The sequence below is a fragment of the Manacus candei genome, unplaced genomic scaffold (assembly GCF_025592945.1).
Source record: "Manacus candei isolate 608988 ecotype Guabito, Panama unplaced genomic scaffold, ASM2559294v1 h1tg000037l, whole genome shotgun sequence".
Taxonomy (NCBI): Eukaryota; Metazoa; Chordata; class Aves; order Passeriformes; family Pipridae; genus Manacus; species Manacus candei.
In genome coordinates, this window is record NW_026138085.1 from 17,195,257 (window position 1) to 17,220,390 (window position 25,134).

Genomic DNA, 25,134 nt, shown 5'->3' on the forward strand with positions numbered 1-25,134 from the left:
AAAGGAGTGATATTCAGACTTGCATCCTAAAGAATGAAGGGCTGCGTGCCTGTTGGACCTGGAGGTGGATGGATGTGGGACCTGGGGGATGCTGGGGCAGCTCAGAGCTCTGCAGCCAGCAGTCAGCATTCCCTCCTGCAGACATGACATCACTGCTGACGTGCTGGGATCCCCGGGCTCCCTTTGCACGGTGTTGGTGTTGTTGTGGGCACTGGCCCAGCCACTCCTCCCTGGCAGACAGAGGCAGTGGGAGCACCCATCCATAAGTTTCTGGAGATCCCACTGTTATTGGCTTCCTGTAGCACGAGCTCTCTAGTCAAAATACCACCATGTGGTGCTAATCAAAGGAGAGGATGTTTGTTTTCTTGACCGTTTCCCAAACTGCCAGAATTGGCAGCTTTCTGGCCCAGGGGGGCTGGAAACATGGGCTTTGGGCTGTGGGGACTGTGTCAGTGCTAATTGACAGTAGATCAAGTGTCTGGATGGGAGAATAATTGCAGCAGAAATTAAATTGGCAGCACGTAGCCAGAGCTGGAATAGGATGTGAGTCCTCCCAGACCTGGACACTTGGGTGCAATAAGCTGTGTGAGGTGAAAGGCTGGGTTTCCTCTGGCAGCACAGACAGGGAGAGGCACTTCCTGCAGGCACTCAGTTGGGAATGGCATCCCAGTGCTACCCTGCTGGCAGAGCAGCCCCCATGTCATTCTCAGGGGAGGGATGAGGACGATGGGTCTGTGCTCCTGGTCCCCCTTGCCTTGTCCTCCCTTGTGCTGCCCCCTGAGCAGCAGCTTCCCCAGCCTGACCATCCAGCTGGGGGGGAGCTCTGGGCAGAGCAGAAGAGCTGATCTCTCCCCAGTGGCAGGGGAGTTGCACAGGAAGGATGAGAAGGCTGTTTTTCCTAGAATGTGTTATCCTGTGCTTGGCACCAAAGTCTCAGTGCACAGAGATCCGTGTTAGTTTGCCCTGACTGAGGCAGCAGCTCACCACGTGACAATGCCAGCCAGGATGGGGTGCAGAGGGGGAACTGGGGCTAGCTTGGGTCTGCTGTAGCTGTTTGAGCAGCCTGATCCAGGCAGAGCAGGGAACCCAATGCTGTGTGTGAGCCAGGCCAGTGGAGATGTGAATACAGGTGAGGTTTGCTCTGTTTGCTCTGGGTGGACTCAGGGCTGTGTGGCTGCAGGCTGAGGACCTGCTGCCTCCTGTTGTACATGGCCTCCACCCAGTGTGGGCTCTGCAGCGTCATTCCTGTGACTTCTCACACCAGCCCTGGCCTCACACACAGTATCACTCCACTACACTGCTTCTAATTAAATAAATAAAATCACATGTGGGCTTCAGGGGAGTCTGAACCTCTTAGCTTTGGGCACCTGGGGACAACAGTGGTGTCCCACAGTGGAGCAGGGAGGGCAGTTTGGTGCTCACTTGTCCCTTAGCACTGTTTTTAACAGCTTGAAAAATGTCTTAAATATGCTCATATTTTTTTTTTGGTCTCAATAGTTTATCATTACTTTGTTTTACCAAAGGTGAATGTCTCTTCATTTAATTGAGTAATGGAGTTAGTTTTAAGTTAAATTAACTAAATGTAGTATTTGCTTTAAGTTCTCCATGGGTTGCTGCTGTGCAGGGAATTTCCATGTACTTCTTTGCAAAAGCCTGGCACGGCCGTGCTGATTTTTGTGATGAACTGGGGGTTAAAGCCTCCTCGCTGGAGAGGTGGAATTTCCTTTCTCGAGGCTCCTGACCTTCCTTCCTCCCTCCCCTGGTCACAGGGTGGGCTGGGCCGTGGCTGCTCCCGGGAAAGCTGCCTTTGGGACCCCCGATCCCAGCCGGGCACTGACCGGGCTGTCCCGGCGGGAGGAGGGAAAATGTTTGCCTCGTGCTTCGGGGAAAACAAAGGATGAGCTCATGCCCTGGCACGAGCCCGGGTTCCCGTCCATGGGAACTCCCAGCTCGTTGTTTGAGGACTGATTTAATGCTGATTTAATAGCAGAAACATGCTGGGTCCTGACGGGCGCTGTGGGCGCCTCAGCCGTGAGTGTTTCACACCCAAATATCAGGGGTCTGTACACCACCAAAAACACTGGTCTAATTTACTGGGTGAAGAGGTTACACACACCTTGCTGTGCACTTGTGTTTGTTTTTTCCTGTGGTATAATATTGAATCATTTGAAGGCAAAGGGATCTTCTCAGTACCACTGAGAAGATCCATCTTGAGCTGTCGTAACTGTAACCTGTTTTGTGAAATTCTTTGTGTCTGTTACATAAAATCAGCATCTTTAAGTGAGCTCTGGTAATCCTGGTGTATAAACGAGGCAAAAACAATCTTGGGATAAAAGGGGGGAAAATGGGAATGGAGACTTCAAAATGGTGTTTTCTTCTGTCCAGGTAACTTGAATAGTTTTTCCTCATTGAAGGTGCATAGGAGCAATACTGAAATGGTGACAATGGGAGTTGGTTTAGGACAGAGCAAAATGCTGTTGGATAAAGCACTAACACAAACATGATGTGTTACTTTACTTGATAACATCAGTTTCAGTGATGACTCCGTTAACACAGGTAAGGAAACTGCTGCCTGTGTGCTCAGAAGTGCTGAGTGTTTGAAAGCACAGGTGTAGCTCAGCATTTCTGCTCTTATCCATCAGGAAAAACAACTTACCCCACTTCATTTTTCCTTGTTTCTCACTTAGGAGGCATTAATGTCTCTTGGAGGTCGCTTGTGTGACCTGCTGGGGTGAGGGCATGTGGAGAGAGCCATCCCCAGTGGGGCAGGGGGGATGCTGGATGCTGGAGGGGTGTCCATCATGGTCCCTCAGGATGGTCAGGCTGCAGCAGCAGCCTCCACCTCCTGGAGCAGCTGCTCCCAGAGAGGCCTGGGAAAGCCTGAGACACGTTCTTGAATCTAACAGAATTTACCATTTTTGTTGATGGGTAAAAGCAAAAGGTTGGGACATTACAAAATGGAAAAAAAAATATTATCCTATTGCTTTTGCTTTGTTTTCTTATGTACCTTACTTACCCTGGCTTTTACAGAAGGAGATGTCCAGGTAAGCCACACTGATGAAGCAGGCACCTTTTGGTTTTAAAAATGTAATATCTCCATAGCCTGAAGCTTAACTTGTTGCCAGTGATGTTTTAGCTTCAATTAGCTCCTAGTAGCGGTCATGGAAAGAACATCAGAAAGTGTGACATGATAATACCTGAAAATGCAACAATTCCCCAGCTGGGAGAGAGGAGAGAGACAGTAAGCTGGAAAGGATGAAATCAGGACATGGTCAGTGTTAAGCTCACCAGGTTTGTCCTTTAAGCCAAACACCAGATGGTGAGAAAAGTGATTCCGTGGAAGCGTGGACTGAGATGGGAACAGCAGCATCTCTGGGAGGAGGGGAGCAGGCAGGAGGGCGGGTGGTTACTTGTTGTGATGGTTTGGGGTTTTTTTCCATCTGTAGGGGATGTTTTCTGTCAGTGGGGAGCTGATCCAACAGCAGCCTGGGCATGGCAGGGCAGCTCGAGGCTGAGCCCTGGCAGGAGCATCAGCCCAACACCTGCACTGAGCAATGCCCTCCTGTTCCCAGGCTTGGAAGGTGAACACTGGGAATAGAGGGAAAGTCCTCTCCAGGGTGTAGACTGTTGTTGAGCTTAGCTCTAGAGAGGTAATCCCCTGGCAGGAACCTGCTGCTGCTGCTGCTGGAGAAAGGAGGAAATTTTGAGGCTTTTCTACAGGGACATTTGTACAAAGCTCTCCTCTGTCTGTTGGTTAAACACCCCTCACCCCTTGATGGTAGAAACGTGCCCTCTGCACTGCAGCAGTGGGAGAAATGAAAACACATTTTCATCCTGATGGTCTTGGGGAACTTTTTTCCGTTGCTGCAGATTTTGAAGGGACCACTGGGGAGCCAGGTGGCTTAAGGGATAAAGTTGTGGCATTGCAGCTCAAGTCCCTCCTGAGCTCTTTAATTTGCACGAGGGCTGTGGCTTCTCCCAGGGAGTGAAGCTGTTCCCTGGAACCCTGGGAGGCAGCAGCCTTTGGAGCCTTGCTGGTGGCCACCAGTGTGGCTGCTCCAAGGTGGAGAAATGTTATTGCTCTCTGATTGTGACAGATTGTGCCTGGGTTAGAAGTGTGCTGGCCTTGTGCTGCACAGTGTCACGGAATGGTCTGGATGGGAGGGACCTTAAGGATCATCCATTCCCACCCCCTGCCATGGCAGGGACACCTTCCACTAGCCCAGGTTGCTCCAAGCCCCGTCCAACCTGGCCTTGGACACTCCCAAGGGATGGGCAACCTGTGCCAGGGCCTCCCCACCCTCCCAGGGAAGGATTCCTTCCCAATATCCCATCTATCCCTGCCCTCCTTCAGCATGAGGCCGTTCCCCTCTCCTGTCACTCCATGCCCTGAGCAGTCCAGCCTGTCCTGGGGCTGTGGCCAGGCTGGGGCTCCCCCAGGCTCCAGCCTGGGTTGTGTGTCAGGTGAGCATCGTCTGCGGCCTTTTTACAGGAGACCATCAGATTTCAAGGTTTGTTCTCTTACTGAAATCTGAAAAATTAATTTGGTGTTTCGCCGATGACTGTGAAAGGAGTGTAGTGAGAAGAACGTGATGCATTAAGTTTTCCTTCAGACTTTCCTTTCAGACTGTGGGATATGCTGAAAGGGGAACTTGGCAGAATATTCCAAATCTGTCTCATAAAATAACCCACACACTCTGTTTATCCAGCCTCAGCAAACTACACCTGACCTTTTTTTCTTATCTTTTAATCTTCTGAGCTGAGCTAAATAATGGGATTGTACTTACTAGAGCTTTTAAAAGTTAGATTGAAGCCTGCTTAGTCTGTAAAAGCAGCATATACACAGGGCATCTGAACTGTGCTGGTGGGGGAAAATGTGTTAAAATGAATGTAGCTTTTAAAATTTATCCTTTTCCTCCGGCTTTGGGGCAGCCTTGAATGTAAGGGCTCCCTGTGGGACTTCTTTTGAGGCTGTTGTTGGAGAACTGATCCTGCTCCCGTGGCCATTGGCCACAGTGTAAATCTGTTATTTGCATTGAAATTAAATCCGTGCTGCCTGTCCCATACACCTCCTCTGTGGGGTAATAATAAGATTTCCATTTCTGGGACTTTTGAATCAGTTTATCGGAGACAAAGCAGTGTCCTTGCTGTTGAAAATCTGGGGAGAAGGAGAGGAGGGGCTGCTGCATTGCAGTTGTCTTCAGTGCAGAGTCTGAGTTTCAGCCTGAGGTTGTTGAGATGTGTCTTCAGGCTTAATTGCTTGCCACATTTGTATGAAAGGGGACTTGGAATAATGAAGGCAGTAAAATTTCATCCACAAAAAACCCTCTGCCAGGAGAGGTCAGAATCAATTTGGGCCGAATTACTCAGGCTTGGAGCAAGGGAGAAAGAAGCCAAATGCTGGTGAGGAGCTGGAGCTCTTGAGCATTGCCCTCGCTGGATGATGGACACAGGTCACCAAACAGGGTCACAAAAGGCACCTCTTCCAGGTGACTGCATGGCTGAAGGGTGCTTTGACCTCCTGGTGCACAAACAGAAACACTTGTGTCTCTAATTCAGCATTTTGGCAGCCAGCGTGTAGCTGACACCGACTTATGGTGTTCTGGTTTTGGGAGGAGGGTGGATCTGAGGAACATCAAACAGAAAGCTGCTTTGGGCTGAGCCAAGTGTTAATGGCCTTCAGCTCTGTTTGAGTCTGACATGGTGTGTGTTTATGACAGGAGACAGGACTGGCACTTGAGATTAGGAAGTTAAACATGGTGCAGGGATCCCAGAGCTGCTGCTGGTCCTGACCAGGCAGATCTCCCCCCAGCACTGCACCAGTGGGCAGATGGAGGCTGGATTTGGGGATCAGAGGTGCAATTTTGGAGGTGTTTTTGGCTCTGCAGCTAGTGGGTCTGCTCCCAAGGAAGGCTTCTTAAGAGACACCAAAACTATCAAAGCCCTTCCAAATCATGCCACGGGTATCGGGGCTTGTGTGGAGGTTGTAGGAAATGATGCTGACCTCTCAAATTAGCAATCCTCTGTTTTAATCTCTGTCTGGAAAAAGGAAATCATCTTGTTTGTACTTCTGGTCTTTTAAGAGTCTAATTTATAACACACCAAAGTGAATGAACTTTTGAATGCTTTGAATCAGAACATGAAGTCTGATGTTCTCTAAAGCTCTGTTTAAAACCTGTTGTCTCTAGAGCTAAAGACTTGCCATTGAAAAAAGATGGAAGGACAAATAGGACATTTTGCAAAATGTCCAAAAAAACCCAGGCAAGCTTGAGAAAACAAATTGGGGGTTTCTGGTTTGTAGGCTAAAAGGGTTCTCTATGGTGAAACTCTACAGGCCAGCTCTTGGGAAGGGTTTGCAAACTCTCTGAGTTTAATAAAGGCCATAAAAAGCAGGAAGAAAAGCCAGCAGAGAAAAGCAAATTAGGTCCCAAGGGGAGGAAACTTTAACTGATCTTGAATTGGAGAACTGGCAAGAAATCCCCCTGGTTCTGGGTTTCTGAGGGTGAACGTGCGACTGTTTTGCACGAGGAGGAGCCTCGCAGAGGTCTCGGAGCCTTTGAGGAAGAGCAGACTGAGCTCTGGCCTGGGAGCAGCTTTTTGTGCAGCAGGAAAGTTGTGCAGCAGAGCAAAGGGGAGCACAGGGAGGCACAAAGGGCTCTCGGAGGGTCAGTGCTTCCCACAGCACCAGTGGCTGCCCCAGCACAAAGCTCAGCTCTCCAGAGCCTACACAGAGTGGTGGGAAAGGACTGAGGAGCTTCATGTCCATGGTCTTGGTCTGGGAGGTGTTGAGGAGCCCCTTGATCCCTGTGGATGCTGCTGGGTCACCTGGGGCTTTGTAACAGGGCTGAGCAGAGCACAGAGGAGCTGCCACCAGCACGAGCATCCTCCTCCCAGGGGCACAGGGAGCTGGTGGCAGCGTGGGACACGGAGCAGCTCAGCAGTGCAGGAAGGGCTCTGCTTCCTCCTGCTCCCACCCCTGGGCTCCCATGCCTTTTGGAGAGTGCCCAACCAAGAGGTTTTAGCTTTATAGCAACAGTTGGTCTCGATGAACAAATTGCTGAGCTTAACAGGGACGAAGGGGCGACGCTTTACAAACTGCCTTGGATTAAAGCAATCCATGGAGATGATGGTCTGTAGGCCCTTGGATGGAGGAGGTTTCCATTCCAGAAACAGCTGCCAGTCACATGGTCCCCAGCCAAGGGGCTGGATGGCCCCAGTGTGGGGGAGCCCAGGAGGTCAGAGGAGAGAAGAGGACCCTGCCCTCTCCTCCAGCATCCATGGACCGAGTGTGAATCTGAGCCCCAGGCCACAGATAATTAAAGATAGTGGTTTTCTAAAAGCATCACTCCATAGCTCTCAATGCTGTTAGCCACATGGGCTGTTACCTTTTTCCCCCCAAATGTTTATGATCCTTCTTTTCCTCTCTGCTTCATGGTCGAGAGTGTTTTCTTTATTTCCCTTGAAATAATAATGTAAATCTGGGAATTGGAAACCCGTAGCCTGCTTGTATATATATTTTTTTTAAAGAACATAAATTGGGGAACAGTTAAAATTATATTATTCCTGGCAGCAAAATTCCTATTTTAATAGACAATTTGAAGTTATTATGTTGGAAGCAGTTTTCCCCACGTGTGTGTGCATGCATGATGTGGAGAGAACTGTGCCAAGAGGGCTCCAGGCAGCTTCTGAGGCAGTGGAAGTGCTGGGAGCTGGGGGCTGCAGTTTTTCAGCTGATGGTAGAAGAAACCCTTGAAGGCTCCATCTTACAGTTCTTAATTAAGCCCAGTTTTATCAATGAGCATTTTGCCTTGGGAAGAACTGAAGAATTGGACTGTCAGGATCTTTTTCTAGCAGGATCTGGTTTTTATTTCTCTTAGCTGTTCGTTTTTACAAGGTTTGGGAGCACCAGCGTGTTCTCCTATGCACCAGTGATAAACATTTGTTTCCAATTAGTATTTATTGGATTATTTTAGTCAAAAGTAAGCTTTGTATCAGAGCCCCACAATATGTACTTTGTTATTTGTTCACAGGATGGTGTTTTCTTTTCCTGGTTTTTCATCAGCTTCAGTCTACTGAAAAGCTGGTGTGAGGCAGCTTGGCTGGGGACCTGCCCTGGAACAGATTAAACCAGATTAAACAGATTCCAGCCTCTTACACAGCGTCTGTGCCTTCCATTGGTACAGGCATGTTTCTGACTCACATGGCTGCAAACAGCAGCCAACGTGTGTCCAGAGGCTGTGTCCAGCTTTCTGCTGCTTTTCCCAGTTGCTGGAATTAGCTTATCTCCCCAGACTGAGTCTTTGCAGGTAAAGCCTGGCTCAGGTGGCTCGTGGTGACATTAGCAGCAGGTACTGCTGGGTTTATGGGTGTGCACAGGGCTGACTAACAACCTTGTACACTCTCATATAGATGGAATTCCATATATGTGCAATAACACATAGGTAATATTTTACATGGGTAAAATAATATGGAAAATTTTTGGCTTAATTTCATCTGAGTTCCCAACTCAAGGTCATATGACAAAAAGATTTCTGTAGTTTGCCTTGGGACTTTAAAAGCAAATGGAAATATGAATGCCCAGCTAAACCCTTGACTGATGTGTTTCTCACCCTGTAAATGACTGATCTTATCTGGGGAGAAAGCCTCCCACAATGAACATGGATCTTTGTGGTCAAGGGTAGCTGCAAGTGAAAATCCCAGGACTGGTCCCTTGGCTTCAGGTGTTGCCCAACCTGCACGTGGAGCTGCCGAGCTCGGGCTTATCCTGTTTTGCTGATGGAAATGGGAGCGATGGCCCTGAAGTCGGGAGCACAGCAAGTGTCCTGGGAGTGGTGGAAGCAGAGAAATGAGAAGCAGACTCACAGCCTTTCTTTTGAGGAAATAACAAATACGCTCGTACAGGAGAATAAATGCAGGATATTTGGCAGCGGCTCACGGTGGAGAAACAGTAAAATGCATTTGGTTGGGGACCGAGGGGAGCTGTGTAGATTTAGCACGATTTAACTGCAGGTCAAGCCTGAGTTTTCCTTTTCCTGCTGCACATCTCTGTTTTCCACAGCACGTGCAAAATGTTGTTACTGCGAACCGCGTGTCCCAGCGCGGCCGCTCCGTGCACATCGCACGCTGTAAATCTCAGGGTTTTCTGGTTTTCCTCTCTTCCAGGACAACGGCCCTGCCCAGAGCAGGAGGTCGGTGCCCCCCGGGGCTGGGGGCAGCCCCCTGGACAAGCAGCAGGTGCTGAACGTGCAGCACCACCAGCCCCCCCGGCTCTACCCCAACAGCGGCCCCGAGTCGGCGCTCCCGGCCCAGCTGGGCGGGCTCCACATCTCTGCTGCACACAGGTAGGACAGGGCAGGGCTCACACTCTGCCTGCACTGCTGCTCCTGCCAGCTTGGCTTGGGGGTGCATGGGGGCTGTGGTGTTCCTGGAGCTCCAGAGAGCGTGGAATCTTAGAACCGTTTCAGTTGGAAAGACCTCCAAGATCAGGTCCAAGCACTGACCTGACACTGCCAAGGCCGAGATGCTGGGCTGGGCTCCTGCCCCACTAGTCAGGGGTAGGTGGGTTGTCCAGCCCTGGCACAGGCTGCTGAGGACAGTGGTGGAGTCCCCACCACTGGTGGGATTTAACAGATGTGTGGATGTGGCGCTTGGTGGTGGGTTTGTAGTGCTGGGGTTAACAGCTGGACTCGATGACCTTGGGCTTTTCCAGCCTAAACAGTTCTATGATTATGTGAGTGTCACAGACATTAATATCCTGGGGTTTTGAAGTGTATATCTGGGACAGGATGGAGGGTGCTGCCCTCCTAGGAGTGGGGATCACCCTGCTGCAGACCCAGGAGCAAACACCTGCCCTGGGAGCTGGAGGTGTCCACCAAAAAAATGAACCCCAGTAACTGGGATGTTTATAAATGTAAGATCTGCTCAGTGCAGCTGTCCAGGAGGTTGGGGAATAAATAATGCTCCTAGGAAAGAAAAGGCTTTTGCATAGCCAAGAACGGTTTGGTTGGATAACTCAGACTTTGAGACAGGCCAGGTTGAGGGCTGGGATGCTTTTGTATGGATTATATGGATGCTGATTTATGTTCCTCCAAACTGGCAAAATATCCTGCAAGAAAGCAATGTCTGTATCGCAGAGGAAGAGCAAAGAGAGTTTCTTTTCAGCTTGGGAACTCTGTGTCTGCACGAATTCGTATTTCAGATGCTGCAAGCCAGCTTATTCCCCGTGCTGCTCCGGGGAAGTTAATGAAGTTGGAAAGACAGAGAGAACTGCACAAAAAATACAGAGAACAAAATCTGGTGTTACCTGTGTGTGAGCCAAAAGCCAGGAGATTCACTTGGGTCTTTGAGCAGCATTGGGGCAGGAGTGTGTTCTCTTTGATTTGGTGCTCGGTGAGGCTGAGCTGGCCAAACCTGCCCTTTTTCACTGAAAATGTGTGAACTGATGTGGGAGAGGGCTCCAGCAGGGCAGGCAGGCACTTGGGGCCCTCCTGAAGGTTTGGGCTGGCCAGGTCTCACAGGGATGGATCCACGGCTCAGCCAGGATGGCCCTCACCTCCCACAGGGAGCAGGATTGCTTGGGAGTCACTACCAGAAAATGGAGCTCTGGCCTTTCTTTGAAAGTGACTTTTGTTGGGCTTTTTTTTCCCTCTTCGTTTGTTTGAAAGTGAATGTTATTTCTTTTGTTTATTTGTTTAAGCTGACATGAATATAATACTGGTGGAGAAAATGAGCCAGATGATAGCTAAAATATGTGAAACTGATGGACTTCAGGGCTCTTGCTATTTTTATTGGTTTTATAATGACCTTGATGACCTCCTCTGTAAAAAGGAAAAGGAGCCCCTTCCCCTGGAGCTGTGCTGTGCACTGGGGCCTCTGGAGCACAACAGCACTTGGACTCAGCTCTTCTCAGCAGGACTTTTAAATATTTTTTATTCCAACTACGCTTTTCATGCTTTGATGTATTGAATGAACTGGAATAATGGTTTAAATTGCTGTTTGTTGTCTGTGTATCCCAACTATGCCACGTACAGACCAGGAGCAGCTTTGGGTCGAGATGCTGGAGGGCAGAGGGGGGTTATGGGGCTCCTCCTATGTCCCCCCCAGTGGTGGGGTGGTTTTCTCCGTTGAGCTGTGGGCTCTGTTTCTGTACTCACAGAGGTACCCACCAGCTTCCCCAGAGGCACCTGTGGGTGCTGAAGGGCTTTGCTGCCGTGCCTGGCACACACTCTGGATGCCCTAACAAGGGCTGGGTGCATCTCCTGGCCCTACATAGTTAATGAAATGCATGTTTTACCCATTCTTTCAGTAAATGCCATGGGTGGCAGAGCAATTTACAGTGTTTGCAAGCAGCTGCCCTCTTTCCTGAAGGCATCTGGTAACTGGGCCAGCTCTTGCTGTGTTGCTCAATTGGAGCCCAACAGGGAACAAGTTTAACCTCCCTGGTTCAGCGGCTCTTCCTGGGCCAGACGTCCCTCCAGGCAGGGAAACACATGGGAACAGAGGTGCTTCATTGAATCTGTGGGAATGTGGAGGCTCCAGTACTGCCCTGATGAGCTGACAGGAGCTGTTTCTATTTGACTTGAGCCTTTCTTTCTTTGCTTTAAAACAGCATTGACCCTGTGAAGTCTCTCCCACGGAACAGAAATGGGATTGATGTGGAGTCAGATGTCTACAAGATGCTGCAGGACTATGAAAAGCCCGTCTCAGAGCCAAAGCAGTCTGGATCCTTCCGATACTTACAGGGCATGTTGGAGGCTGGCGAGAACGGTGAGGAGGTTGGCACCCAAGTGCCCTGTGAGGGGGGACCACCGGGGGGGCAGGTTTCAAATTGGGGTTTCACATACTCAGGCTTACCAAATTGTGTGGCTGACTGAGCACCGTGTGAAAGCTGGATTTGCAGCCAGTGTGGCAGCTGTTTCTCTGCCATGGTTTATGAGACACAATGGCCTGAAGCGGTTGTGTAAGATCAGGAGAACTGGGTCTGGTTAAGTAAATGGCATTTGCATAAGGACGTGGGATGGTCCTCAGCAAGGCAGGGATAGAGATCAGGAGCTCTTGGCTCACTTTTCAGGTCTGTCACAGCTTCCTGCCCATGTCGTTAACACATTAAATAATAAGATCCCCAAACTATACATTTCAGTTTCTTTTATTTGCCTTTCAGCCTTAAGTCCATTGGGGCTTTTATGTTCAAACTTTCAGGCTTTGCTTTACGATCATTAGGGCAAGACTCTTCTTTCTGCTTCCTTCCAGGAGCCTCATACCCCGATCATGTGAATCCAGGAACTTAGATTTTATGGGAAAATACCAACTGCTGCAAATCTCATTATGAAGCTGTGAGAGGTAGCAAGTTGGGCTTTTGCACTTTGGTTTCTGTGTGTATAAAGTGATGAAGTCTGTTCTTTGACTAGAGGGATGTTGGTTCTTGCTTCACAAGAAGTACAATTGCAGATAATTTCTGAGCACTGTGGGTTTCCTCCAGTACTGGTTTTCTCAGTGGGACTGAGGCATAGCTGCAAAGCATGAGAGGGATCAGCCTTGGAAGCACTGGGTGTACCTTTACAGTATATTTAATATTAATATTCCAGCCCCTGGACTGGTAGGAAAACTGATGTTAAATACATGCTCCAGTTGGACTTTCAAGTCCTTCACCAAGAGCAAGGACGAGTCTGCTGCTCCCCCAGGTCTCCTCATTAGGAAGAAGCAAATGGGAAGTGACTGTGTTAATCCCAATTAGTAACACTGCTGCCTTCCTCCCTTCTCTGTGCCAGGGAAAGGGAATAAAATTGAAGCTTTACTGGTTTGCTCCTGCCTTCCCCTGCATCCTGCAGCCCTGGGCTGGCAGCAACCCAGTGCTGAGAGGAGGGGAGAAAGAAAAGGCTGTGGGCTGGGGGAACGGAGGACAAAGAGGTGCCAAGGCAGTCCCCACATCCTGGGACTGTCCCAGCCAGTCCTGGCTGTCTGCTCATCCCAGCCCTCTCTTGGCACCAGCCCATCCCCAGTGCAGCACCGTGTGTTCTGCTGGAGCCCGAGCTGCTGTCGGGTACCAGCCAGCACGGGACAGGCTGGGGCAGTCACTGTCACCTCCCAGGGCTCTGCCACCCTCCCTGCCCCTCAGCTGTGTGCAGGGGACGTGGGAGTGCCTGCAGGCACAGCCTCACTCGTGCCTTGGTCGTTCCGACGCTGTTTATTCATAAGGGATGAGAAATTAAGTGAAAAGCATCTCTGCTGGCACAAAGCTCTCTGATGTTCCACCACGCTCTCAATCCCCAGGAGTGTTCCTGGCTGGGTTGGTTTACAGCTGCCACCCCTGCTCCTTTTTCCTTAAGCCTAAAATTATACATTTTGACCCTAGCCTTTTAAAGTCAAGCTCTCCTCTCCTGAGGAGCCGAGTGTCTCAGACAACAATCTGTTTTATATGGAATGTGTTTCTGCTGGAAGCATTGCAGCCCCATCCCACCCCCTTAGGGAGCAATGCTTTGTGCTGGGGTGGAGGCTGGAGGAACAACAGCACTTGCCTTTAAGTGCCCGTGGCCCAGGAAGGAGGCTGGGGAGAGCCTCCTTCACTGCAGCCATAATGGAGACAGCAATGGTTGAGGTTGTGGAATTAAAGCATCTCCCTACCTTGCTGAGGACCATAAATCACAATGAGACTGTGGGCTGGTAACTAGAAGGAAACAATCCATGGTTTGGGAAGATGGGAAGCAGCCCTCTCTGCAGGGTTCATTTTGCTGTAAAATCTTTTTCTTTCTCTTCCCCCCCTTTCTCTTTTTTTTTAAGCAGCTTATCCAAGCACTCAGTATGAGAGACAGTGACAGCTTAACTGTTAAATGTTGGCAGATGAGCATGTCTAGTCCAAGCACTCCTTGTCTCCTGCTGGGGGAAGCCAACAGCTCCAGCAGTTGTTTCAGTTTATTCCCAGCAAGGCAGCGGAAGGACTTGACGGGGGCTTGGCTGGACCCAGCTGAGCACTGGGGGGAACCCTGGGGTGGAGCAGCCCCCCTCTGCTCCTGGGCAGGCACTCACATGTATCAAGGCTCTTGGCATCACCAAACACTGTGTTATACCTTGGGAAGTGGGGTTTGGTGGGGAATTGGTCCTTTTTGGTTTTGCTCCCTTGGCTGGGAGCACTGTCAGCGTTGGCCCCTGGATCAGAGCCATGGCTGGAGAGGGGGCTGTGGTTGGGGGTGCCTGTGCACCCCAGGGGGGAGTCGGGTGTGCACCCTCCTCCCAGGCAGGCCCAGGACAGCAGCCATCCCTGGGCACGCTGGATGGGGGAGCAGGGGTCTCTCCATGGAAGGAGCTTTGCTGAGCTCTGCCCTTCAGAGTGTACCATGTGAACTTGCACAGGGTCAGGGAGCAACCAGGAGTGATGAAGCACTGGCTCCAGGCACTAAAAATTCCCTCTAGGAAAGGCAGAAACATTTCTGGGTCTGTGGGAGGTGCTTCCACTGGATTTTACTCTAAAGTTTCCCAAACCAGAACAATGCATGCAGACACCTGGGTCAGACATGCCTGTGCCCTGCAGAGACTCCCTGGGCAGGAGGGCTGGAAGCAGTCACTGAAGATGGACTGAAATACTCTGGAAGCTCAGGAGAGTGGGAAGTCAGAACACTGGAGAACAGCTTGTTCATCCAAGAGCTCCTCTACTGCTTTTCCAAACTCTGTCAGCTGATGGACTAAAATACATTGTCCTTTTTCATGAGCTTTTCCTTTCTACAACCTCAGGCCGTCACAGAGGAACCACAGATCAATACCTACCAAACAGACCAGTCAGTTGTGAGCCATGGAAAACCGTGCAGTGGATTCTGGAAGCTTTTAAGTGTCCCAGGGGTTGGCAACAAGTGTGGTGGTGTTGTCCAAAATACAAGGGCAGATGGTAGATGGTCTGTAGGGAGGGGGCTGCAACACTGAAAACTCTGCTCTGATATTGTTCATATGCCCAAAATCTTCATTGCTTCCTTTCCTGTGTTGGACCTTTCTATGAAAGGAGGCTTAGTGCCCCAGAAGACCTTATCTTCTATCACAATATTTTGGTTTAGATAATTTGAGCTTAAATGAGCGCTCTAGGAAGAAAAATGCATGTGATTATATTACTGTTTGTTTTAATTTGCCTCATTCTCCAAAAGGTTTTCCTCTCTATCTCCTTGACTGACAGTGGATCTACCAAGTGCACCCAAAATGTTGGTGTGATGGAACCTCTCCTTTCTGGAGCTTTTCTGAGCTCTTTGCTATTTATCTTTCTCAACTCCCTAAACAGTATTACACCCAAATTCGCCTCCTATCTCTAGATCACAGCTGCTTTGCCTTTTGACAAGGTCCAGGTACTGAGCTGGTGCTGTCCCAGAGCTTCCAAGGAAGTTGCAGGTTCTCTTGTGGCAGGCAGAGACTCATCTGAGTCCTTAAAAAAAAAAAAAAAAAAAAGCAAAACCAAAGCCGTGAGAGATGGAGTTTTCAATCCGTTTGTCTGTTTCTAATTGTTGGCAGGTGAAAAGCTCGACAGGCTGAGCAGCCCCCGCAACATGAAGCCCCCGGTGCCGAAGCTGGGCGGGGCCATGTCGGGGCTGCAGATGCTCCCGGAGTGCACCCGCTGCGGGAACGGCATCGTGTAAGTGCCAGTCCTGGAGAGCCCCGGGCAGGGGGGCACGGCCGGGGGGGTCCTGCCGGGCACACGGGTTGGGGTTCACAGCAGAATACACTCAGGCCCCTTTCTGGTTTTTTTTTTTTTCTAACCTTATGTAAACCTGGAATTGAGGAATACATTTTGGATTGTCCCTTTTAAGGGAATCTCACAGCAAAACAGGGGTGATTGATGGGGGTGGTTTCTGCCCTGCTTATCGTAGTAGCTGCCCAGGGACTATGAATAGCAGCGTGGAGCTGGCACTTCGCTGCCTCACAGAGGGAGAAACGCCTTGAGGGTCGAGTAGAAGAGGGTTGTGGGTTAGTTTTGTTTGCTCGTTGAAGAGTTACTCTCTGACAGATGGATGTTGGGTCTGATTTCAGAGAATACAGGCATTTTACTGCTCTGTTCTGCTGTAATTTATGGTCTGTCGTGATTTATGTTCTGCTGTAATTTACATCCTGCTCATGCCAGCCCTGCTGGCTGAGTGTGGGCTGTGCCAGCCTGTACCCGTATTCCTGCTGGTGCCGTGGGCTGAGGGTCTGTGCAGGAGCTGCAGTGCCACGGCTGGCTCCTGGTGTGCAGGGCCAGGCTGAGGGCAGATATTTACTGGCTGGCTCCTGGTGTGCAGGGCCAGGCTGAGGGCAGATATTTCGGGCTCTGCTTTGCAGCGAGCTGTGGGGCAGTGCTGCAGCACACGGGGCGTCCCTTCCTGCAGAAATCCCGTGGAACCACTCCTGGAGCAGCGTGGCAGCTTCGGGTGGGCTGAGGTGTCGGGATGGGAGCCCACGACAACCCCCTGCCATGTCCCTGAGTGCCATCTCCCTGCAGGCAGCAGGACAGGCTGTCGGTGCTCGTTCCCTGTGTCTCACTGAGCTCTCCCCGTCTCTCCAGGGGCACCATCGTCAAGGCTCGGGACAAGCTCTACCACCCCGAGTGCTTCATGTGCGACGACTGCGGCCTCAACCTGAAGCAGAGGGGGTATTTCTTCATCGAGGAGCAGCTGTACTGCGAGACCCACGCCAAGGAGAGGGTTAAGCCCCCCGAGGGCTATGACGTGGTGGCTGTTTATCCCAACGCTAAAGTCGAACTGGTCTAAGCCTGGGCTGTGCTCTGCAGAGGTCGGAGAGCCCAGAGCCCACCCACGTCCTGCGCCGGCTGCGATCACCCCCGGCTACCACAGCCCGAGGCAAACTGCCTGCTCCCAGATAAAGCCCTGTACACTGGGGATCTCCGGGGGATGGTGTTGAAAGCTTAAGAACAGGTTTTTCCCTTCTTTTTGACACTCTGCTTTTTGGGTTGCTGCGTTGGGTTATTAGTCTGTGCCATAACCTTGTCCAAGATCTGTGTAAATATTGATTAATTCTCTACTCTGTTTCATATAAAACCAGTATTCTTTTTTTTTTGTGTGTGCCCTCCCTGTAATTAAAAAACAAGGAAGATGTTTTAAAAGCTCGAAGAAAATAAGGCACTTTAACAAGAGAAGCTGACTCCTGTATCCTGACCCTAATCTCCTGCCTTGTCATTGTCCCAGGTATTAAAAATTGACCCCCTGGGAGTCAGGATGTGGTATCAGTGGGTCCCCAGCTCAGCCTCATCCCAGCAGCTGTGCTAAGGAAGGGTGATCTCTTAAAGCACTAATTATAGTGAAATTCTCTGGATCAGGGCACTGCAGTTGGAGGCTGAGACGGACTGATTAGAGCTCCCCAAGAGATCTCCACACTTGAGCTGTGACAAGGCTTTTCTCTTCCTTTTTCCACTCCTAATTCAGTTGTTTTCTGTCACCTACTCACCCAAGCACACCTTTAAAGGACACTGAAATAGCCTGGAGCACCCTTTGGATATCCCCACTTCCCACACTCCTGCCCACAGCTGCCCTTGCTTTGGCCATTCTGACTCTTCCCATTTTTTGCTGTATTTTTGTAGTCCTTTATTTCTAGATCCTCAGACTGCTGCCATCTGGGTCTGCCTCCCAGCAGGGAGAGAGTGATGAAATCCCTCCAGGCACTTGGGGAGTAACTGGAGCTGGGGTGAGTCCCAAGGCAGCAGGATTGGATTTATACCCATGTCCCAAGGCTGTGTGCTTTCAGTCAAGTCCATCATCCACTTTATTTGAGGGGAATAGTTTTTGTGGATTTTGAGATGTTGCTTTTTTTAGTTAAATGTGGGGGGTTTTCGATGTTGCTTTGTTAGAGAAATGTGGTTTTTTTCATGTTACTGCTTGGAGGAGAGAGAGTTTAGTCCCCAGCTGGGTGCTGCTGTGGGTGGTGATGGGAGCCTGTGTTCAGTACCACGAGGTTATTTCTGCTTTGCAACAGCCTCCCTGCTCTTTCTCTTCACTCTGGGAGAAGGAGGATGTGGGGAAGAAAAATAAAATGTCTGCGCTCACTTTCCTTCCAAGGAAAAGGAAAATAAGAAATGGGGTGATGGGCAAAGCACCCCTTCCCCTTCTGGCTCTCCATAACAGGGAAAATTGGGACTGGAGGAGGGTTGGGAGCATGATCCCAGTTGAGGCTGAGCAGGCAATTTCTTCCTACAGGTTCTGCACCTCAGAAGGGATTTTAGAGTGTTACTGAGCTACATCTAGACCTCTTCACACAGAGACTTGCAGGGTCTGAGCAGCTCCTGTCCAGCTGCAATCCCCACACATTGCTGGGTCAAACTCTTGTGCCTGTAGCTTGAAAGTTCAGGCTTCCCCCAAACCCAGGAGTGAATGCAGCTCGACTGAGTGATGGGGAACTCATGACACAAATGGCACAGGGGCTTGTCTCCATTTTCCAGGCAGATGGTCACAGCTGCCAGTGGTGCTGTTTGTCACTCCCTGGGGCTCTTGTCCCTGTTTGACTCCACCTGCATGGTGGCCATGTCCTGTGGGATGCCAGGGGTCTGCAGCCCTGGCACAGGGAACACCAAGAAATTCATAAATTGGTTCATTGCCTTCATTTTAAACACCCCTCTGAGCAGGCTGCTGGCAGGGCACCCTTGGTAGTCTTGCTTGGCTGCCATACCAGTACAGCACTGGGACTGCTGGGCATGGGGCTTTGCTTTCAGTTTGACCCCGAGTTCCCACAGATCAGTTTTTCCACATGGCATCTTGTGATACCCCTTCTCAGGAGTAATCAATTCACTTGATCCCCCTGTGGAGCTTGGAGCTGCCTCATACAACCCCATCCCAGGGCACACTGATTCCTGGCTTCAGGCACCTCATTCCCATTGTGGGGGTTGCAGGAGGTGCCACAAGTGAGTGTCACCTTCTGTGTCACCAGGTAATGCTGTTTAACTCTGTAAAACATGGGGAGGGTGCATTTTGTATGAAATACAAAATAAAACTGTACTGTTTGGCTTATCACTTAGCTTGGCCTTTGCCTGGTCCCTGGTGGGTCTCTCCTGGGGCAGGACTCCTGCATGTGGGGGTCTCTCAGCATCCAGGTGAGGAGGACACGGGATAAACTTCAAAAAGCATCTTGGAGACAGCTGAGCTTTTCACGGGGCACTGAGAGCTTGTCTGAAGTTTGTCCTGTGCTTTGGTGGGGAGTTGGTTGTGTTTTTAACTCGTGAGACCTTCCTGGGACCCTACATCCTGTAGGGTGTGGAGATGGGAAGGGCCATCGTGTCTGCACTGGTGCCTGGCTCCTGTCCCCAGTGTGACCCTGCTCCTCCTGTGATGGTCCAGAGCTTCACCACATCTGCCCCTGCACAGGGCCAGTGACTTGGGGTTTTTGGCAATGTTTAACCAGTCCCAGTGATGCTCCAAGGGAACCTGCTCCTGCCTGATGGCCCAGGCTGTTAGCAGATGGGACCCACGGCTCTGTGGGGCTGGGGCTGTCACTGCCCTGCCACTGCTGGAGTGATCCAGGCCTTCTTCCCAAGGGGAGGTTACAGCTGACCCTGGGGGCACAGAAACCCAGTGGGTGGTGGGAGTGTGGGGGACTGGGAGGTGAGGGCAGGCTGGGATGAGCAGCCCTGTCAGAGGGATGTTTGCTTCTGTAGCTCAGTCCACATGGGGCTGGTTTTAATAGCTGATGGGGATTTGAATGTGGTTTTAATAGCTGATTGGGATTTGATTCATTGGTGTGTGGGAAAGTCAGAAGGGATGTGAGGTAAGTGCCTCCAATAGATGTTAACCTAAAAGGTTTTATTTGGCAAGTGTTCATATATGGAAATTGTTGCTTGTATGTGCCTAAAATATTTAAAAGACAAAGCCTCTGAGGATCTGCATGTGGCAGGAAAGATCTCCATAGTGTGGGTCTATGTAACTCCATGTCTAATTAGTGCACATATTCAAATAATTAACATGCTTATGACTCTCCAATTAGTGGTTTTCTCTTCACTCTTGAATGCACACATGTGATGGGTGTGTTTCTGTGGTTTAGCCACTGCCCTCCCTGGCCCCTCTGCCCTGGGCATTGCTGCTGGGGGGGCTTCAGCCCCACGGGGTGATCCCCAGGGGCAAGACTGGGGGGACACGGGGGCCTGAGCAGCCCTGGGGCCCCCCAGACCTCCTGCTGCCCACACAGACACTGTGACCAGCCCAACACGGGGAGCCTCCTCCCTGCTTTAGAAAAAAAGAGGTGTAAGCTCTGTGATGAAGCACAGCATTTATTAACTAAAAGTGGGATCCGGGCCAGTCTGATTCAAGTTCTAATTGTTTAACTTTTTCCATGTATCATCATTAAAGTTTCCTACTTAGCCAGGCATTATTTCCACCACCACACCCCCATTCTGCTGCAGCTTTTGTTTGGAGTTGTTTAACTTTGCTTTTGTTACTGGCTGGCTGCCCCAGGAACTCTAAAAAATCTCAGCTGGTCCATTTCTATGAGGATAAAAGTCTTTGTGCCATAGGAGGGGGGTAGAGAGAAAGAGGCTTTTTGGAAAAGTTCCCTCTCCTCCCTTTCTCATGTGTGAAAGAGGCTATTTTAATTACTTTAGGCAAAAAAAAATCTTCCCCACATGCATAGTAAACCCAGAAAACTGCTCCTAACTCTAAAGAAACTTCTGTGCAAGTTGTTCTGCCTCTCTGTTTCTCCCTAGGAAACACCCACAGAGCTCTTCCAGCCCGGGAGCAGCTTCTCCACCAGGACACTTAAATATTTTGAATTCTGAGGCAGTCCTAAAGCAGTTCCTGGTGCGGGGAGGGCAGTGGGGAGGGCCTGGGCTGGGGCCAGCACTGCTCTCGGGGCAGTTGATGTGCACAGGGTCACACGTTACTGTGCAAAGCTCGAGCCCGGTTCAGGCTTTGGGCTTTATTAATGAGAATAACTTTCTTCTGAAGAAACACCTTAGTTCTTCACTGCCAAACCTAGGGGGGTTCCAGGAGGCCAGTGACAAATATGTCCTCCCTGAGCTGATGGACCCAGAGGACACACAAGCTGCTGGCACTGTGGGACCAGGGGAGGGCAGGGCTGGGGACACTGAGCACCGTCACTGGAAAAGCTGCCTGGGGGGCCCTCGGGCAGCCACCCACACCCTGCTCCTGTCCCCAGACACACCAGCCACCCTGTCCCTCCCAGGGCTGTCGGATCTGTCCGTGGGGTGCAGCCTCCCAGCTCCCCAGGCAGCGGGTCCCAGGGCGTTTCCAGCACCGGGGGGAGCACAGGGGGTGCAAAGGAGCACATCGGGGGTGTGATGTGCAGAGGAACGTATGGGATGTGTTGGGGAGAGAGCGGTAAAGGGGTGTGCCCGGGGTGCAGGGGGCTGGATAGGATGGGGGGTAGGTGAGGGGCAGAGGGGGTGCAGGGGGCTGGGTAGGATGGAGGGGGTAGGTGAGGGGCAGAGGGGGTGCCCGTGCAGGGCCGTGGTCCAGGCGCAGCTCCAGGTTGGCTCTACGCTGTCTCCGGCACCATCTAGTGATGGATCCCAGAATATCCAGCGGGTTCGGGCAGGGCGGGGGAAGAGCCGGCGCTGAGAGGAATCCCGGCGTGGTGGGATGGTTCCTGGGTGGTAACAGCTAAACCCCTTGGGAGGACAGCGCTTTGGGAAACCTCTGGCAAAGATCGCTCCGGGAGAGGTGGTTTTACACCGCGGGGATGGGCTGGATCCCGCCTCTCCTCTGGCAGGATCCCTGGCCGTCCCTGTTGCTCTGGGGCAGCCCTGGTGTAGGGCCAGGGCAGCAGGACATGGGTGCTGCCCCAGGGCACAGGTGCCTCAGTGCTCTGCTCCTGCCACACCGCTGTGCTGGGAGTGTGTGCTGGTCCCTGCCCTGGCTGGAGTGACATTGCACCAGGGGAAACTATTTAATAAAGTCCTTGGTGAGTGGTGGATAGCCTTGGAAAAGCTGACTCCAACTGAGTAGGTGTTGCTTGGGGGGTTTATCCCCAATTCTCACACAGGTGCTCCATCTCCCTCGCAGGATTCCTATCAGAAATAAGATTAAAAATAATCACCCTGAGTGCTTGTCTGCCTGGCTCTGCTTAGGAGGGGAAAAGTTCATGCACCACTGCTGGGAACTGGGCAGTGATGGCCACAGTGCCCCTCAGAGCTCCGAGTCCCGTAAATGGGATTTCAGCAAGCCTGGCACCAGGCAGCCCTCAGTGCTGCTCTGGGGGTACTTACAGTGCATTGCTGAGAGAGCAGCAGGGCTGAGATGAGTCAAGAGCCTCTGCAAAGGCTGCCAAAGATCATTTTTTCCCAGATGCTATTGGTCCAGCGGAATGTGGCCCTGATGGACATGATCACCGGCTCCAGGACAGGCAGCAGGCAGCCAGCAGGGTGAGGCCAGGGCCTTGGGCAGAGCAGGGCTGCCCCACACTCCAGCAGGGTGACAGAGGCGCTCCAGCCCCTGGAAGGCACATTGCGAATGTACAAAATGGGTCTTGCTTTGCCCCATCAATAAGGAAGCTTCCCCATGATCCAAGTGCTACACAATCCACAGAACTCGGAATTCTCATGAGCTTTCCCAGTTCCCAGCTCTCGAGACGGCTGCTAGGAGGATGACACAGTTGTCCCCACCAAGGCAGAGGATCCCTTGAGAGGGGCTTTGCCCAGGCAGGAGGAGCAGCACCCCCCAGCCCGGAGCAGAGCAGGAGCTCTGGTGCCGAGGGTAGCACAGTGTCACACAGGGGGAGGGGGATGTTACTGTGTGTGAGCAGGAGCTGGGCTGTTCTGCTGCTGGGGGGACAGCCTGGGGCATCCAGCAGCCCCTTGGTGTCCTTCCTCCTTCCACAAGACAAAGCATTTGCACCAGAGGTGATACCTCAGCCATGCAAAGGTTTGCTCCTTCTCCCCCTGTGCTGAGTTACTCCTCCCTCCCTCTGCCAGCTCCTTGGCATCTGGTTTCGCTTTACAGGAATCTCCTTGACCTCGTTTCCCGCATTCTGCTCTTCATCTAATAGCTGAAAGCGTGTTTTATAAGGCTGTGGTGTAATCATAGAATAGTTAAGATGAAAAAAGTCCCCAGCACTACCAAGCCCACCACTAAACCATGTCCCCAAGTGCCATGTCTGTTAAATCCCTCCAGGGATGATGGTGACTTCACCACTGCCTGTGCTTGATAATACTTTCCATGATGATTTTCCCTAATATCAAATCTAAACCTCCCCTGGTGCAACTTGAGGTGGTTTTCTCTCCTGTTCCTTGGGAGAAGAGACTGACCCCCACCTCACTGAACAAGGACTGGTCCTTCTCTACAGTGAATTTGCTCCACAACTGTCCAAGCCATTCACTGGCCACTACTGTGTGTGGCTTTCATAGTCTCCATACTTGGGTTAAAGCATCCCTGATGTTGGATCACAAGTGGGGTTTGCAGTCTGGGGAGCACCAAGGAAAAGCTCTGACAATTGCAGCAGGAGCTCGTTGTGCTGTGGCAGCACTGGTCAGAACATAAGGGATTTCTGTAAGAACTAATTTATGTAGATTCACAGCAAAAGAGAAAAACCTGTGGTGTTTTCATGTTGAACACATGAAATTTAGAATACATTAAGGATTCATCTGCAAACCAGATAAACCTGAGCATGTCATATGTGTCTACCACTTACTTTTGATATGCTAAATTTGCAGCCTAACCACAGCTATTTCTGAGAATTGCAAATTAGTCCTCTGTAAAAAACTACTGTTGACTGATTAATTACTAAGATTGCATTAACATTAATGCTTACAACAATGCACTCTCATCCCTTATTTCCCCACGGGGGCAGGCATGCATGTCCTGTCTTTACCATGGTTCTTGTACAGCCCCAGGGCAGGGCAGGGCAGGTGGAGCTCTGCTTCTGCTGCTGCTGCTGCTGCCTGTGAGCCCCTGATCTGCCCCAGCTGGCCCCCACCCTGCTCTTATCACTGGGGACAGCTTTGGCCGAGCAGTGGCTCAGGCCTGGCGTGGATTTGCCACCTCCAGCCTCACTCCAAACAGGAGGTATCTGAATCTTCCCATGATGTGGGCTCTTCATGCCATACCCCAAGCAGCAGTGGATCACTGCCTGGCCAGATAAGTGTTGCCATCTGCTTCTCCTCCCCAGGCACTGCTGAGCCATTGCTTCCTCTCCGTGCCTCCTTCCCACGCACCCACAGCAGCCTCTGATCATCTCTGCTGGAGAGATGCTTCCCAGCTTCCCCTCACCCACAGCATGGGCATCCTTGGCTGGGCACAGCCTGACACGGGCACCCTGCCCACACCTCCAGGGACCTGTATTGTGTGAGCAGGGCGAGTGCTGTGCTTGGTTTAGACACCACCGGGTTTCTGAGTGTCCCCTGAGTTATTTCAGAAGGTGACAGCATTGCTCAGATTGCTGAAATGGCTTTGCCAGCTATCCATGTATTCGACTGCAGGCAAAGCCGGAGTCGTGTAGAGCAAGAATAGTTAATGGACAGGAGACAGGAATATAAAAAGCACCTCTCCCGAGGCCAGGGCTGCTACAGGCTCCTTGGGCAGGCACGGCTGACCTTGTCAGCTGCCGAGAATAAACACTGCTGGGGAAAAGTGAAGGGCTGCAGTTAGGGACGGAATTTCAGGGGCTGCGAGGACGTTTCATTCCTACAGCTGCGTGATCCTTGTTTTCCTCTGTGCCGGTGTGTAGGAGGGATCACATCACTGCTGGCTCTTACGTTTCGTGGGGTGCTGCAGGGAGAGAGACCCTGCGGCCCCGGCAGCCCCCCCAGCTCCCATCTGATGGATCGCTGTTCCAGGTCCCTGTCCATTAACCGGTCCCGTGATTCCCGGCTGTGCCCGCTGCCGCAGGGATGGTGCGATTGTGCCTCCATCTTGCAGCGGCAACACAAGGGAAGCCTGGCGTGGGTCCCCGAAAGAGGTGGATTCGGGGCTGGGGGAGGGCTGGGGGCGGCGGGGCCATCGCCCCCGGGCGATCCCCGGGCGCTGATCTCGCCCCGCCGGTACCGGCACCGCCCGGCGCGGCCGCGGCCGCAGGTGCCCAGCGAAATAAACGGGTGAAATGGAAAAAAACGGGAACCGCCTCCCGGGAAGGCTCCGGAGCCGGTGCCCACGCGGTGCCCGGGAGGCTCCGGGGATGCCGCGGGAGGCGGGGTCGGAGCGAACCCCCGGCCGGGCCGGGGGCCGGGACAGGACGCAC

At 51.5% G+C, this 25,134-nt stretch overlaps 1 protein-coding gene across 1 annotated transcript in view; it reads left to right on the plus strand.

Moving 5' to 3' along the window:
• The window catches only part of PDLIM4 (PDZ and LIM domain 4), a 43,506-nt gene extending 24,541 nt beyond the window's left edge, over positions 1-18,965 (plus strand). Inside the window, exons 4-7 of the mRNA XM_051794159.1 lie at positions 9,163-9,341; positions 11,609-11,766; positions 15,484-15,604; positions 16,511-18,965. Of these exons, the coding sequence (XP_051650119.1) occupies positions 9,163-9,341; positions 11,609-11,766; positions 15,484-15,604; positions 16,511-16,715 (663 nt within the window). The 3' untranslated portion in view covers positions 16,716-18,965. The remainder of the gene's footprint in view (positions 1-9,162; positions 9,342-11,608; positions 11,767-15,483; positions 15,605-16,510) is intronic.
• The last annotated feature ends 6,169 nt before the right edge of the window (positions 18,966-25,134 follow it).